Here is a 17564-nt window from a genome sequence, read left to right on the forward strand (position 1 = left end):
AAAAAAAACTCGTTTCTTATTCTGTCCTCGGAGATCACGCATCTTATGTGTTCTTTACATTGATAAATATAATTTGGACCATTTCAGCAAGCCCTTTTACGTAAAATACAAAAACGCGCGATGAAAAAAAAAAAGGTCTTAGCTTATCATTATTAATTTGGGAGCAGTATAATCAATAAATTACAGAAATTAAATGAACATGGAACATTGGATATCTAGCCTCAGTGGACATTCAGACCTCGTTGGATATTCTGTCTCGTTGGATATTCAGTCGCAGTGGACATTCAGGCCTGGTTGGATCTTCCATCTCGATGGACATTCAGTCACGGTGGACATTCAGACCTGGTTGGATCTTTCGTCTCGTTGGACATTCGGACTCGTTGGACATTCCGTCTCAATTGGACATTTCGTCTCGATGGATATTCCGTCTCGCCTGTCACGTGACCAATTGGATCTTTCGACTCGTTGGATCTTCCGTCTCGATGGATATTCAGGCCGCAAGCGCAATGAAACGGTCTATAATCGGTGACAGGTCAACAACCAAGCGCGAGCTCCTTCCACCTCTTTCCACTCTAGCAGAGCGAAAGCTGGAGAAGAGGTGACCTCCTTTTCAACGTTCGCTCTGCTAAAGTAGAAAGAGGTGGGAGGAGCTTCCACTTCGTTGTTGACCTGTCGCCGACTGTAGTACACTGTACTTGCTCTGCAGGGACCAAACAGGGATGCGCGATCCAGCAAATTCTCATAGAGATCAGTGGTGCTGTGCCCGCTCGCAGAAGTGCCTATACTCGAAATCAGCCTTTTTGTGGGACGTTGTTGTGCCAGCGTTGGTAAACGCTAGGGTAGTTTCCACAAAACTGTCAAAGGTATACATGGGCGAGCGCATGGCTCCTTTTGGGGTTTCCTTTGCACGGGAGGCACATTTTTTGTCCTGCGTTGTCAAGACTGGCGTAGGTCTTGAAGCCCCGTCAAAGTTATTTGCGTGAGCGCACGCGAATGTAGATGCAAAAAATGACAGGTATCACAGAAACATTGTGTATCGCTCCTTGTAAATTGCAATGCGGAATCTCAATGACTTCGCAGCCGGAGAAATCGCGGCATTATACCTCGCCTCACTAAAACCGTGGAGTACAGCCAAGGCTACAGGGGAGGGAGCGTATCCCGACCTCTTCAAGAGGAGGGAAAGGAGTAACGAGTGATATTCAGCCCCCCTCTTCCGTTCCCCCTTTCCCTCTTCTTTAACAGGTTTGCTTATGCTTTCTCCCCTATAGCTTTGGCTGTACTGTGCGGTTTTAGTGAGATGGAATATAGTGGATATAAACGCCGATAAACAAACCAGGAAGTAAGAAACATAAACACGTAGCTGATGGCTATGATGGTTTCGTTTGTATAAATTTCGTCCTCAAGTTCTATACTTAAGGACCACTTCCCTTGGCAATGAAGTCAAAGCTATAGATACCCCTGCGCTCGAGAACGTTGAGCGCCGATCACCGCTGTACTCGCGCGGTCCTCACTTCTTCGACAATGACAGAAAAAGTTGTCCCCGAGTATAGCCAACCTGCAATGCTGTTTGTTTTGTCGACATCTAGCGGCTGAAGCAAGAAATATTGGGTACCCCTGGGAGTGGCGGCTGCATTGTTCAAACGTGAGTTTTTACTCTGGTGGCGCCGCTTAGCCTAGTGTCTGAAGCAAGAAATACTGGGTATCCTAGGAAGCCGTGATCGCGTAACATGCCAGTACAGCGGAAGCTACGGCCCTGGTGGGCCAATGGGAACGTGACTGTGTATCCTCGAAACGCGCCTCTACTCCGCAGAAGTATCAGGCTTTTCGCTGCGTCATGCTCCAATATGTGTGCGTTGCGCTCGTATACGTCGCGCATTTCGAAGCCTTCGGCACACAATGTGGTGTTTATCGTTGCCCATTTTCAAAGTTACAAAGAGACAGGGTATAACCGTGGGCTCTCGCCCTGCTGGCGCCGCCTGGTTGTTGCCGGCTGGCTATATAATGACGTTCATTCCTCCGACACTCGCTTTCTCGCCCTCTTCTTCCTTGCTTGGGCCAGTTTTTGCCTACATAACATTATATTTTTTTGCAATGGGAAGGAGCTGAGCTAGTTGGTTGTACATACTTAGATTGTGGAAACCAGCTGAACTTACAGAAAAGGGTGAGGAGAGAAAGGAGAAAAGGCATCCGATCGACCAGCGATCGGATGCCTTTTCTCCTTTCTCTCCTCACCCTTTTCTGTAAGTTCAGCTGGTTTCCACAATCTAAGATTATATTTTTTGCCTACCCAGGGATCCTGGGTTCAATCCCCACCCCTGCCCGTTTCGATCTAGATGAGCATCGTACCGGAGCGCGGTCGTGTACCACTACTGCGCGGTGCACGTTAAAGATCCCAAGTTAGCCGTCGTATACTGCACTGGCTAAATTTCTTATCTACAGTGGGCAACAATGTCACCATATTTTGGCAGTCTAAACTCCTGTTGTGTAAACAACTGACTAATTAGTTTTTGTTTGCTCTTTGTCTACAACGTAATTTGTGTATCATCATCATTTATGCGATCCGTGGAGTAAGCAACTAGGAAAAGATAGGACGACACACAACCATAATAGGGAGTTTTAGTAGTTCGTCACGATACCTCTGATAACGATACCCCGATAACGATACGATGCATGCTCAAAGGAGTCGGCGGAGTATCGGGTATTGTTATCAGGGTTATCAGAACGATGTACTAAAGCTTCCTGATTCGAAACAATACTTCCTTTCAGCTTAGGTCCAGAATGAAAGCCGATGATACAAGCGCGAGCTCCGGGCTTTCAGCTTTCCTGCCGAGCACGCGCACTTGTGCAGTGCAGGTACTGTTCAGGGCCACGTGCTCGCTTGTAGCATCGGCCGTTGTCTTAACCTAGGCTGAAACGAAATATAAGCATTAAATCCAAAACGGGTTTAACGTATCTAATTGTTGCCTACCGTTCAGCATTCATCTACCACAGTAACACGCCTATAGGCGAGTATTGCAGTTTTCGGAAGAGAGCCAATCACGTGCGTGACAAACTAACTCCGAAATTCACACCAGCCAGAAGTATTTTATTGGCGCATTGGAGCAGATCACGAACCGCATTGAATAAATTTAATATTGTCTTTCTCTCACTCTCTCATACATTTTTCACTCGGCATAATTTCGAGCAGCTCGTGCCTTACCTGGATGTTTACGCAAACACAAATTGGGCAGCATATCTTGTGTTTTTAGCTCCACATTTACTTTATCGTAGTTATAGACGCTTTCAGCGTGCGCCAAATTGAGCCGCCATAGCCGACCTTCTCTTGTCTTACCCAGATGCGGAGCCACTGAATCGGGCGTTGACGAGTCTCCAGAAGGGCCTATGCTGGGGAGAAGAACACAGTGACACTTAAAATGGCAATAACCTGTCCTGCTGTCGCAATGATGAAGTGGAGCGAACGGAATAAGAGAGAACAAAAACTGAAGGTCGGTTATGGCGACGCCCATGCACAGCTGCCTGAAAGCGTCTATACTAGCTTCCTTCTGAGCGCCGTAAGCACCTCAAATACACATCTTTTTTTTCCAATTTAACAACCCTTTCAATTTAACATTTGCCAACTTACAGCCCAGCCGTGCCGGTAAGCTAGATATGGGACTCTGCGACTCTCATACCAATCGAGAAAAAAATTTCGGACGATTTTTGATCGAGAATAAAATCGCCACCGAATGAAAAGACTGCAGTAAGTCATTGCAGTTTTAATTTAGACTGAAATGATCCGTTTCCTTCTCTCTATTACCGTCATTGGCGTGCGGCACCGTATCGACGGGACACCTGTAGATCGTGTTCAGCTTGTGAATGTCCACCTTGGTCATCCGGTTCTCCTTGAAGGCTAGCCCCAGGTTGAACAGTTCGATGCCGCGGCTTCTCGGCACCAGGGTGGCCTGCTCGGGGTCCTTGGAAAAAGCGTTGAAGAAGTAGTGCATGATCGACTCGTAGTCGTAGTCCTCGTTCAGGTACGGCACTCGGTTGGTTTTCATGAAGTTCGCCTTGAATCCTGCGAAGTGAGAAATCGGCCTGCATGTGTTAACGCTACAAACGTAATGCTGAAAAAAAAGAAGAAGAAAGGCTTTTGAGAGTGTGGCGTGGTGACTGAGGAAATGCAACGAAAGGTTTTAGATTAAACTGTCGCGTATTCTGCGGTGAAAATCTTAATCATAGACACACTTCCAATAGGGCCTGCAAGTTCGTCTGCTCTTTTCGCACTTCGTGCTTTTGTTTGTTGCCCAGATGTGCCATGTGCTTTTGTTTCCTCCCTAGTATCACCAATGTCGGTGCATACTTGGATGCCTCGTAATCGCGTGGTTCCTGCTCGTTCTCTATGTTGCCCTCTGGATGCGCGAAAGACGCATAAGCGAACACTTGCTCGCCGTATGCTTACATAATCACAGCTCGCGCGCAATCTTCACAGTTCAGCACGACCCTTACGCCCGAACACCTGAAGTGACACCAGTCTCTAGCCCCCCCCCCCCCCCTCCCCCCCTTTTTTTTTTAATGACCTGTGTAGAATAGACCCCCTTCGAAAGTCTTCCCACAGCTCGAAGCTGTGAAATGCCTGCACAATGGTGGATAGAATAGACATTTCCAACCTTCGAACTGCAGACCAGTCTGAGCATGCAACTTCATTTCTAGCATATGTAGTTTGAGGATTTCAGTTCTGTGGTGTCGCTTGTTCCGCCACTGTGTATTTCTTCAGACCCTTTAACAAAGGGCACCTGACTTTCGAAAGGCGCCTATAGACCTTTCCAGCGGTAATCTCGAACGAAGCGATTTACAGTGCACGTCCCTGGTTTTGAGAGTGTACGTCAGTGTTGCCCGACAGCGCTGGGCTGTGGGTTTTCTCGTCAGTGGGCTGGGTCAGCCTGCGCAAGGGCACTTCCGGACGCTAGTGGCGGCTAAATTGCCGCGTTTTCTTTTTTCTTTTGTGCTCTATAGCGAATAGGATTTCTTGGGGTTTTTAAAAACGCGTTGCACTTACTATATTTGGGAACAAAAGCGAACAAATTAAAGCTGTTTTGGTGAGTCCGTCCGCGACAGATCAAATGCAAGTGGAATTTTTTTTTATGTTGATCTTTTTACGGCATTATATACTCAGCCTTGTCAATTTGCGAAGGTCTTAACTGCCGAAAATATTTGACCGCACCACAGGCTAGCCGAACTGCACGGATAGCCGAATTCAACGAGTCTCATCAATCGAACAATATATATTGTTCGTATCCCACGGTGCCGCGTTATTAAAACAGGGTTTGAGTAAGGTCTGAAATCACGCAACAAATCCTATATAGTGTTTCGACGATTGTCACTTCACGACAAACGGACAGAGTCCGGCTTGTATGGGGCACGTGTTGAAGAAAGCTGCCTTTTTGCGCAGTACCAAAGCAAATGGACGAACGTGCGTATTCCGTCCCCACACCCCGGACCCAATCCTATCACCTATTCGTCTTGAAGACCCGGGACATAACCAGGAAGGCTTTTCGGAGGCTCTCTCAAAGAAAGTAATCCTCGAAGAACGTCAAACGGTCCGCGTCGAGAGCTGCTTGACGTTCGCTCTCTTCTTTCGTTTCTTGCGAAGGCCGAGCAGGCTGCGAGCCCTGGTATTCCCGGGCGCTCACAGTGGAAGATAACACCCAAAGTGTAAACATCTTGAACAGGCGAATAAAACAAAAACTTTCAAGAATAGCCGGTGAACTCCGAATGCGTAATGCAGGCGGGGAGTCGCGCTGACTGGGTTCCCACCGCTCCGGCGGGTGGCAGAAATTTCTGTCCGAAAGGGGTCGCTTGAATCGCAGAATGGCAGCGGTCAGAGAGCTCTTTTTGCAAAAGTCTATTGACTTTTTCGGAAAATTTAAGGAGACTTCGCGGTGCTGTGAGAAGAATTGTGGGGTTGTTCCGGTGTAGGCTCGTGCCGATTCGAATACTTCGTATATCGAGGAAGCGGCGCGATTCTTCCTCCCTTACCATTAGAAGCTTAACAGTGAAAAAAAAAAACTTTTAGCCTTTTTACTTTGATGAAGAAGGAAGAGCAGCGGAGCTGTAGCTTCTGTTCTCGGCGGTGGCTTTCCAGGCGAACGATCTGCTCTTCTTTTGCAGGAAAATCTGAAGCGCTCGACGGCAGTGGAACTTTAGGCGATAGCGGCCTCGTGGCGGTTGCAAAACCATTCGCGCTGCTGCGCACATCGCCGCTCGTTCCGTTCCTGCTCTTCTTCCTCCGAAGAAATGTTGCCGCTATGTATGAGCGACGGCGGCAAGCAGACAACCGGCAAACACAACACTCTGGACAGCTACCGCCATCTATGAGGGACGGCGGCAACCAGAGTTTTGTGTCGGCCACGGGTGTCGACATTTGTTTGGTACCGGACACGATCCTTGGGAAACTAGCCCTGAACAGCTCCGCTGTAAAATAAAGCAAACACAAAATTACGCTGTCACATACTCCGTTTGCTTTCATTTTGTGTTGCTCTGCGTTCATAAATTTTCTAAAATCTCAAAGTAGTGTTTGATTCTTGGACCATCCCACGTGCCGTACATCGAAAAGTCAGGATGCATCACGCAGACGGTGGAGGCACCACTTATTTCCGGAAAAGTCTATTCGCTACACGGGCAGCATACACGCGAACGCACTCTGCAAAGGGACGGTAGAGCTTTGAATCTCCCAAACAGCTTAGAGTGTCGCACTGCGCATTCGCAGATGTCTTCCGCCTGCGCAGTTCAGCGCCCCGAGCTATTTTGGGTGCTCCCAAGCGTTCGGGCCCACTATTGTAAAACTCCCTAGTGTGAAGTTTGGGTCTCCCCCAGCCGCTCAGTGTGTTGAACTGCGCACGCACATAAGTTCTGCGCGTGCTCTATGCGACACCCTAAGCGGCTGGGGAAGACCCGAAGCGTTAAGTCCCCCTATTGGGAAACTCTCTAAGAAGCCCGGCGTTTCTCTGTCCCTGCGAGAGGTCACGCTTTTGTGTCGTACCCCTGCTCCGTGGCAGACGCTTCTTTCTTGTCATAAGAATTTGATAAGAATCTGACTGAAACCCGGCCTGGACACTCTACTTTGTCAGCCCCTCGCATAAGGTGCCGCTTCACCGTATAAACCTTCCTTGTCAAGTGACAGCTTAAAATTCACTTCAACGAGTGCCTCTTTAAAAGTAGCTTTTTCAGTCCCGGCGTACAAATCTCATATTGTCGCTGTATTCGCTTATGTGTATCTATAATCAATAGAATGTTTAAAAACGCACGGACATGGTTAACTCGGGGAATGTTATGATCGCCCCACAGGCAATCAGGTTGCGGCATTAGCCGATATGAACGCCGATGAACAAGTCACGAAGCGAAAAGCTTCAATATTCTATCAGTCACGCTTTGCGTTTCTTGGTTTTGTCAGTGGACAATAGCTTGGGTATCGTGACCATTACCGATTCATTAGTACCGCATCTTAAGCCACCTGCATGCCACGGCATATTTGTATAGCTCAATGTTGGGTTCTGTTTACAAGATCAGAACACTCCGCAACGTCTTAGTGTCCGGAACGTGAGTATAACAACGCGAACTTACTGGGAACAACGTTGTTCCAGACGACTCGGACGTAGCGGTCCCTGTCGGCGCGTGACTGTTCATGCCAGAGCCCGAGCACGTGCAGGAGCTCGTGCACGATGGTGCCGTACGTGGCGCACACCTCGAAGTTGAGCGACACCAGCTGCCGAAGTCCGGACATGCCCACCTCGGAGAAACAGCTGCAGGGCGGGGGACAGAACACATGCGCTACATGCCATCCCTCACATACAGCAGAGCGGATACGCCACTAAAAACTAATACCCCCCCCCCTTCAAAAAAAAAAAAAAAAGACAGAAAAAGAAAAACGAAAAAAAAAGAAAGGAAGTAATGTGTTGCTTGAATCGAAGTGTAGCGTGGGCTGAGGTCGAACTTAATTAAAAAGAAATACAATAAAAAGGAAAAGTTTTTTTTTTGTTTTTTTACGCACATTTTATGAGTAATGACGTGTTTCGGAATTTTTTGTAAAAGTAATCTTATGTCAGCACTCATTCGCAATGCTCGAAGTAAACAGTTGGCGTCGTAAGACATAACGCATAAGGCGACAAATAATCCAATTTTGGTCCCGAGTACCTTAGTGTCGCTCCTCGCAGCCAACAGGACTGCTGCGTTAACCGATAAGAACGCTGAAAAACGAATCATCAGGTAAGAAGATTATACGCACTATGTATGGCTATGGGGAGTGCATGTTCGTCTCCTTCTTTTGCCGGGGTTGTGGTGGCGTCAGAACGCCGACCTCTGATTGGTTCTGAATGAAGGATACTGGATAGGCCTTAAGGCTGCTTGCCTTGAAGTCTACCCACTATCCTTCAACTAGAGGCAATCATCGCTCAGCGTCCTTCTGACGTCACCGCAACTCAGCGCAAGAAGCAGACAACTTGCTCTCCGTATAGTCGCTTTTGCATGACGTTTAACACAGAAGCGTTGTAAGGCTCAGAAGTAGTAAAAGAAAAGAAAAATATCCACGAGCCGCATGTGAGGTGGGAAACTCGGCGTCGTCCTTTCGAAATTATCGCAGGCGATGAACAAATGTCATCCTGCTCTTCCCCGCCGCCAGATTTCGATGCTGATCACGCGAGGTCGTTCTCAAGTATGAGCTGTCGCAAGATGAAGGTACTCGCCCCTGACTGCTGAGTATGTGAACGAAGCCCTCCTCGTTGGTGCGTTCCTTGAAGTGCACGCAGGACACGGATTCAATCTGCTGCATGGCGCTCATGATCTCCTCCTTCTCCCAGGAGTCTGCGCAAAGAGCCGCGCACAGGGCGCTTTTGCCACGGCGGGTCGCCAAGGACCGAAGGCTCAATTTGTCGTAGCTGACCGAAGGCTTGGTCGATGACAAAGTGCACCACGCCCTGGCGCCACAGCGGGGTTTCCTTGGTCCGGGCACGCAGGTCCGATAGCTGCGCAATTGCGGTCGCGGTGGGTCAAGGACAGGCAATGAACGGTTGGAGACCCCATAACCAGGAGAACCGCGTCTGACTCATTTTGTAGCGCAATGTATTTTTTTTTAATGTTTTGAAACATGTGAATGAACTTCTCCCGGCATGCGCTCTTAGCATTGGCCGGTACTTAGCCACCATTTTGAATAAGAGTATTTTGCATTCTTTCTGTATCGCATGGTATCGGCGTCGGTTGCTTCAAGAACGGGTATCACCCCATAAAAAAATAAATTTAAGATGCCCTGCTAAAAACCGTATGCTGAGCTTTCAACAGGTATCGAGATATAAATAATGTGCACTTTAGAAGTGCAGAAAAAATTGTATATTTGCACCGGCCATTACCACTTACTGTTTCGAGAGCAGTGTTTTAATTGCAGCCTTGTTTTTTGAGCCATGAAAAGTAGCTCTTTGTCATACCTTGCCTGATCGTCTCTAAAACTGATAACATGATTCAGTGCAATAGTGTACTTGTTATAGAGAGCCCGAAAAAAATTCAGATTAATTTGGTCTTAAAGTTGTTGGGCAGGTCGCTTTAATGAATACACCATATTTTGCATGAGGTCAAACTATGAAAAAGGCGCGAACATTCCAAATGGCAACTGCCAATATAATAGTTGTTATAATCTATTCCTGATTGAGTTTGACATATTATATATTAAAGAATTTATTACTGTTCTGCTGTTCCAGAATATTTTTGTAAGTTAGGAGTAATTGGAACCTAATTTGGAAGAGAGAAAATAATACGAATCGCAATAAAATCATAAAGAGCACAACGGCTCCTTATTTATCTTTTAATTTTTAACAGTTAAAGGCAGGGCATGTCTTTAGATCGATGGTCTAAATTAGTGACCACTATTTACATTGAGCCGGCATGAGTGTTTATTTGTTATGTTCACCAAGAAAACACCCGTAGGAAGGTCATTTGGTTTTAACCTTACCGATGTGATTGGTGGCATGTAGATGTCACCCTCGATGACATCTAGAATGAATAATATAAAATAACATCCAATAAGAAACACTCGACTGGCAGGATGATCTTCTTCGCGAAGCTGCTTTAAACTATGACCTAGCCTTAGCACAGTGAACTGATCTGTAAAAAGAAAAATTTAAAACAACTACTCAAAAGCCTTTCAAAGGCTTTAGAATGAATCCATGTTTGAGTGCCATTCCTAAACGTTGTGTTCGTTTTACACGTCATTTATCCTTTCAGCAACAATCCGGCGATTTGTTTAGGTTTAAGTTGTTTTAGCAACGTGGTAACCGCATTCTCGTCATGTGGCACCTTGTATTCGTAACTGATTCTTTGCTCGTTTTTATTTAGGCTTAGTCCAAACAGCAGTTGCGATTGTGACTTAGCAGGTGAACAAGCATCGTCTCGGAATAACAGCGCTTGTTTCCAAAATATTAGTAAACTCGGGGAACTGTTTTAAGATTCCTGTCATACTTGATACTTTGCTTTTACGGGGATGTGGAATATGGACCAAAAATTAGTGCTAACCGCATCACAGGATTCTCTTCACCTTAAATTTCCTTTCACATAACGGGTAAATAAAAAAAAAAACACAAAAAAACATAGACCGCTGAACACAGTCTCGCGGGGTTGTTTTGTCTTCGTCTAATGATGTAAAGCACATGGAGTCCCAGCGATTTTGCCTGCATGGGTTTGTTTTTTCTTCTTTTTGTTACAGTTACAGTCCGTACCACAAAAGAAAACTAGTTAGCTTCTCCTGCCGTCATGTCTGCAGCAAAGAGCGTGTCTTTTGCACGGGTATGACGGAAAATAATAATTTAGAAAAAAAAAATGAAAACATAATTCAGCGACACACACGACGTACTCACTACTCTTCCCAAGTGAGAAAAGTCGAAACGTCACCTGGCATCTCGATGTCACCCCTGTAGAGCGACACGTCCTTGGGAAGCACCCGAGCCTCGAGCAGGGCGGGCAGGGCAGCAGCGGCCACCACCATCACCGCGAGAGACGCCATGGCCGGTCCCCGGAGTGGCGGCGGCCCGCGCGGAGCGCATTCCCCTCGCGGTATCCCGTTGCACATCCTGTGTGGCCGATTTCTTTTGTCTCCCGGATCCCAGGCTCACGCCGGTGAAACGTGGACGCTCGGTGGCGGCGACCGGTGCGTCGTACTCCGCGTCTCGAGAAATGATTGGTTTAGCGCAGCTTGAGCGTTATACCGGTATGGTTACTGCCGTGCCGGGACCCGGGCCATGCCGGGACCCGGGCCATGCCGGGACCCGGGCCATGCCGGGTAGTGCGATGCTAATTTTAGCTTACTCAAAGTGTTTGTGTACGTTATTCTAAAGGCTAGGTCAGACACTTGCGTTTGAGTACGTTTGACTGCGTTGCGTCCAGAACCGAAAGCGAGTCACCGGCACATCTGTGCTTCGCATGAAGCGTGGAATCCAATTCAAGGAAGTATCTTGGTTCGCGATATAAGCAGCTGGGACGTCCTGGTTTCTGGCAGCCGCAACGCAGTCAAGCGCAACTGTCTGAATCAGGCTTAAGACGCCCTTATATTGTACAGAGCGCGGCACTACTAGCGCGGACAAGCAAACGTCATTTTTTATGTTTATCTCATAAAACGAAAAGGCTGCCACCATCAAAGCTAATAGTGTCTTTGAAAGTGCTCATCTGGGCGACTAACCTAAGTGGGGAAATTTTGTGCGTACTAATACCATTTGTTACCGCGAGCAACGTTGTGTTCACGGTACCATCTGTCGCGCAGAGTACACAGTCCGTTTCGTGCTTGCACGTCTTGATAACCATCTTGAAAAAAAAAGTTTAAAGTGGTTGAAGTAGGGATATATTAAGTTTATAAGCTTGTCTGAATGGGTTGTATATTTTTAGAATACGTTACCATGCAAAACTGTTTGCATGTCAACGTATTCTTGTGAGCAGACCAGGGTTTAGAGCTAAGGAGGCTTTTCGCGAAGAGGTTGGGATGTGCGGGGCCTTATACAAATGGGTTGAAACCGGATGCGTTCGAACGCAAAGGATGTTTCGAATACGGGTTCCAATGAGAAGGGCGTTTCGGGAACGGTTTGAAACGGGACGGGTTCAAATGGGAAGGGAGTTTCGGGACTGGGTCGAAACGGGACGGGTTCAAAAGGGAAGGTCGTTTTGGGAATGGGTCGAAACGGGACGCTTTCAAACGGGAATGGGTTATTTAGGGCTGCACCCGAATTCTACAGTCAAAGCCATCGGCGCGCAGGGGCAGTAGCGGCTTCTTTGTTGCGGACGGCTGAGCGGAGGGGGAAACGTGGTCTGCGAGAACTCCCTATTGTTGCCGCCCTGCAGGAACAATATATAGTTTTAGTAGATCGTTTTGATGTAAACAGGAATTTTTTTCAGAAGGCTAAAGTGGCTGGGATATCAATGACTTGGGATACTGAAAAAGATGGAGGGGGGGGGGGGGGGGGGGGGGAGGGTGGCATGGATGTGTATATTATAAGCTGGGATGTGTTTTTTCTTTTGCGTGGGGGAGGGTGGGCTGAAGCCCGATAAGACTCCCCCCCGGCTAGGCCACTGGTTCCGATGACTCCGATAACGAAACCCGATAGTCCGCCGCCGCCTCTGCTCACCGTATCATTCACGGGTATCGTTATCGGGGGTAGGGGAGGTATGTCGGGCGTATCGTAATAATATACTAAAATTCTCTATTAGCGAATTTAAGAATAGCATACGCAAAGAACTTCACGTACGCAAATAAATAGCGCCTTCACCACTGCGTAGGCGATGAGCCCAGACCGCGGTTTTTTGTTTGGGCATAGCGACGATGCTATTTATCTGCGTACGCAAAGCTTTTGCGTGCGATATTCTACAACTCGATAATTGGAGTGGAGCATACCAGAAAGAAGCGTTTTTTTTTTTTCAGAACGTTCCTTGCCAGCTATATGGAATATATGGCGGAGATAAAACTCCTTTAGTGATGGCGATAACGAGTAGAGTTTTGTAGATTGTTTACGTCGTTCCGAAAGGCACCCCACAGACCGTGGCAATTTTTCGTAGCGTATTGACTTCGTGCCACTAGCGAAACGGGCTCCTCACGTTCACACTCAACGACCGCAAAATCTCGGGTCCCTTACAAAAATGAACAATGAGTTTCAATTGAGCTTCTAATGTGTTTTTATAGAGTCAAATGAAACTCATAAGAAACTCATCATTAAATGAGTTTTATCATTAGCCACTCCATATCTATTCTTTTGAATTTACTCATTACAAATTCAAGTGAGGTTTATCGTTACCCAATCAATATCAATTCTTTCGAGTTTACTCATTACAAATTCAAGTGAGGTTTATCGTTACCCTATCAATAGCAATTCTTTTGAGTTTACTCATTACACAATGAAATGAGTGTTATAAAAAAAGTCAATAAATCTACTCCCGACTGCATTGCACCCGAAACAAATAGCGTGTCGGTGCTAGTTCTGATATACAGATTTATTTCCTGTGCTTAAAATAATAACTGTATTCACCCTCTTTTACTCCTAAAGGCTTATACACACGATGTATCTCTTCAACGCGCCACAGTTTAGCGAAACCAAGATTTCGCGAAATCGGCCTGTTCACACGTGGAGTTTGACGCGCGAAACCTGTGACGTATTGACTCACGAGAATTTCGCCAAACCTTGCCATCTGCACCGGGAATAAGAAGCGTTTCGCATCAAAATGATATGAAGTACGCACAGTGTGAAGGGACACCCTGTTTTATTAATGCCACTCAATGAATTTCGTCAGATTCGGCTCACTGGGTTTACTAGTCTTGCCAAACTCGGGAAAAACCGCGAGATGATCTCGAAGCATTTCGGACATTTTTACACCGCTAATAAAGAACGTTATCCCCAGTCATCATGTTTATATGCGGTGCTTGCACCCGCCGCGACTGTTGACGAATCTGCACCGCGACCCCAATCCGTACTGTAGGCGCCGTTCACACACCTGCAACCGAGTAGGACCAAGACTCGTCGCCCGTACGCACCGCTTGTCGCTCGCCATGTTCGTTTGTTTTCTTTCGGCAAAGCTCGGATACGGGATCGGCCGAAAATCAGACTCCTCCAAAAGCTCGCTCCTCCTCGAAGGTCAGACGTCATAGCGAAGTCGAGCGGCCATTGGCAGCGTCCGCGTTTCTCCTTCGGGAGATTGACGGGCGTCGGTGAGGTTTCAGCGAAAAATTGCTGCAGAAGCGAGAAACACGCGCCACTTTTTTTGAGGCGCGCCACTTTTTCGGTCGAGTTCAGACGGGGAATCTGTTTCCCGAAACTTAGTTTTGCGACACGATGCATCGTGTGAATCGCCAACACGATGCATCATGTGAACAGACCTATTTACGGCACCCCCCTACCGCGATTTGGTCAGTTTCGGTTTCAGTATTGGAACTTTTACTGGTTTCGGTTTCATATTTTAAGGATCGCGTCTTCGACGCCCCATCGGTAGCAACACCAGTTCTTTTTTTTTTTTTTTTTTTCCGCCATGGTCTTGCAAGTTTCCCGACCGTTGGGTATGTCGCGGGATGGAAATGCCTTTGGACATGGAAATGTGCTAATTTAATCAAGTTTATCTATCTGTGAAGTTTTCTCTTGTGATGATTACGTTCAAGAAGAGCGCGGAAGGCTGACGACGCGACAGAACGAGCAACTCGACGCAATTGGTAAGCATACTTCTTTGTTTGCGTTGTACGCGTTGAACGAGAAGTGAACATTATGGAGTTTTAGAATAATCTCGTGGCTGCTGTACATGCGCAGACCCAAAACAAGCTTCGGACTCGAGCTTTGGGGCCCGTTATTTCTCGATAATAGCGTGGGTACCGCGAAAGGCGGCGTACCGCAAAAGGCGGCGCCCACGACATCTCTGTTGATCGCGTCTTCGACGCCGTCGCCCACTCGGGAACTGCGTGAGTCGCACTCGGCGACCGCGGTCGGTATGGTCGAAGCGTATTGAAAACGCCACGGATCGCTGGATTCACAGCTCAAAGCTATCGACGCGCAAAGCTATCGAGGCGCGTGTACTTACGATCGCGGCAGACATGTAAGCATGCCTGGGTGGTGGATCGTCTGGGCTTCGTAAGTACAACAGAGCAGAGCAGCTTGGCAGCGACAAAAACAAAACATGCGGCATTGAGTGTAAAAAAACTATAAAAATGTTACTCTGGACAAAAAGCTTGTTTAATTTTTAAGATAAAACATTCTAACTTTCAAATAAAAGCTGTCGCGACATCTTGGTGGCGTTTTAAGCGCGAGATGCTTGCGTTTGGAGGGGTCCCCTTCAGAGAAACGCTATTCTAAAACTCTTCGCCGCAATCCTCCTTATTTTGTCGTCCGTAACGCGCGGTAAGGTAGCGCCCGATATTCTAAAACTCCCTATTTTCTCGTTAAGCTAGAATGTTTTATTTTTTTATTTTTTAACTAGTTGGGTTTGCTTTATCTGTCATAATGTTTGGATCTTTGTTTAGCGTAATGAAAAGTTGCCACTCATTCTGTGTATGGTCCGAGAAAGTGTAGCTCATGTCAACAGAGCACGTATTGAATTCCTAATGCTACTTTCAGTCCTTTGCTATAGGAAATGTCTTATTGGTCTAGCAGTGTACTGATGTCTTTCAACTATAAATTGATTGCATTGATAATACTTCATTACATTTCTGAAGTTAGACTTCCTTGGAATTCGTTCATGCAGAGACAATATTCCTTTTCAGTCAAAATGGTTGAAGAGGATATCCATATTTTGTTTTGAAGTTATGGAAGTGGACTAAATTGTACTGTTAAGACAAACTTCGGTTCCCTGGCTTTCTAGAGTTTAACTGGGTTTACATTTGTCGGTTAGAACTTTTGATAAAGCAGTTGTTCCTTTCGCCTCTTTTTTTTTCTCTTTCATTTTGCAATTGTGATGTGATCAAGCCGAGGGCCGCAGTTGTTCCCAATTGAAGCAGCAGCAGTGTGTTCCCAGCTTGCGTCACTTCGATTAATTTCAAGGCATGCCACGGAATGAATGCCCCTCTTCATACACCGTTGGAATTGGGACTGACTTCAAAATGCAGTTCGACACAGTGTTTAAGCGGTATAAGACGTGTGTGTTGAATGACCTATGCGGTTGTCACAGGTTCGTGGTTGGTCAACCCAAAATGCTTGTCTTCCTCTTCCCATTGGTTTGAAGCTTGGCCGGCATTATACTCTGTTTCATACTTGGCGTGCAACGCTGTCAAAGCTACTGGCGCGAGTGCGTGGCTTCATCTACGGTTTTGCTTGCGCTAGAAGGCGTGCAAATGATCAACAAGATCAAGCCCCACGCTCGCGTCAGTAGCTTTGACAGCGTTGCACCTTAAGTATGAAAAGGAGTATAGTCTCATCCGAGCTCAAGCCTTTGACGCTCAGGTAAACATGTGCGAGGATTGTAATTGACCCTCCCCCCAAACCACCCTTAAACAGACCAAAATGACAAAAAAGACAAAATTTGTGACAGCGGTGTTCGAGAGAAACTGCAGATGTTTAATTACCCTGCCTGAAACTTTGCAAACATTTCAGTGTGGTTGCAGCTGTATGGGCGAGGTAAATCCAATATGAAAACTGGACCCTGAAGTGACGCCTTCAGGATGCCGAAAATAATTTTGGTAAGTCATAAATTAACCCACTAGTATACTTCCTAAATATTTGGGCCGGGTGTCGATTAAAAATTTTAACCCAGTTAATTTGTCACAAATTTTCAGGCATAATATCTTGAAAAGAATGGAACTGAAGATGTTCCAAACTGGCTGAGGTAAATCAGCCTTGCGGTGCACCAAGGTTTACACTGAACATACTTTTGTGTATTGTCCACGAGGTGTAGCTCTTGCATTGAAGTTTTATGTTGTAGTTTCTTCAATGTTTGAACTTTCAGCGTGCCAGCTGGGTAGTGTGTAAATGTTTTTTTTTTTTATAGCGCAAGCAATATCTTAATCCTGGTGGCAGAAAGTTTCGGCTAGCAGTTGACATGGTTGGACAACGGTGTGCATGCTTGCTTTTTTTGAAGCGGCCAATGAAGCGAAATAACAGCATGTGCGGATTGTCCATGCATTTAATTTTTTTGTTGTTGTTCGTTTCAGACTACATGTGCTCCCAGTACAAGGGGGTGGCCCTCCAGGCGCTGACAACCAGCATGTCATCTCTGCTGTGCTGTCAAGGGAAATTTAAAGGGTAAATATTGCAGCTGCAGTTTTTCTATTTTGTCCCTGCTACACTTCCTGCGAATTTCTGTGCATACTTGGTCTTTTTGTTTTCATAGTACTGTAAACTTTTGTTATAGTCCGTTGCAACTATAGAATAGCACAAGCCCCTCCCACAATTCCCTTTGCTCGCCATGATTGGCGGTGTCCTCTCGGCTCTTCTCCTCTCTAGTGTTTGCTTATTAAAAAGAGTGAAGGGCTTTGTGGGAGGGCCTTCTGCTATTCTAGAGTGGCAACAGAGTATAATGACCTCAGTTAATTTAACCATTTCGAAGAGTCCTAGCGGGGGCACCCATGCATTTTTATGGGAAGGACTCTGCATCAT

The 17564-nt window shown here is 46.5% G+C and overlaps 1 protein-coding gene across 1 annotated transcript; it reads right to left on the bottom strand.

The window, feature by feature from the left end:
- Positions 1-3755: 3755 nt before the first annotated feature.
- LOC8052596 (astacin-like) lies at positions 3756-11020 on the bottom strand. Its single transcript, XM_029983725.2, has 6 exons — positions 10909-11020; positions 9974-10014; positions 8915-8996; positions 8718-8835; positions 7600-7778; positions 3756-4054 (listed from the first exon to the last, which is right to left on the bottom strand). The coding sequence occupies exons 1-6, from the start codon at positions 11018-11020 to the stop codon at positions 3756-3758; spliced, it is 831 nt and encodes a 276-aa protein (XP_029839585.2).
- Between the last annotated feature and the right edge of the window lie 6544 nt (positions 11021-17564).

The sequence above is a fragment of the Ixodes scapularis genome, unplaced genomic scaffold (assembly GCF_016920785.2).
Source record: "Ixodes scapularis isolate PalLabHiFi unplaced genomic scaffold, ASM1692078v2 PGA_scaffold0__279_contigs__length_252992795, whole genome shotgun sequence".
In the NCBI taxonomy this organism is placed as follows: domain Eukaryota; kingdom Metazoa; phylum Arthropoda; class Arachnida; order Ixodida; family Ixodidae; genus Ixodes; species Ixodes scapularis.

Excerpts from the sequence above, each read along its gene's own strand:
- LOC8052596 (XM_029983725.2), bottom strand. The coding sequence starts at position 11,020 with ATGGCGTCTCTCGCGGTGATGGTGGTGGCCGCTGCTGCCCTGCCCGCC. Across the intron at positions 8,997-9,973 it reads ACATGCCACCAATCACATCG|CTATCGGACCTGCGTGCCCG; the intron begins GTAAGGTTAAAA and ends GCAATTGCGCAG. Across the intron at positions 4,055-7,599 it reads CTGGAACAACGTTGTTCCCA|GATTCAAGGCGAACTTCATG; the intron begins GTAAGTTCGCGT and ends CTCACTTCGCAG.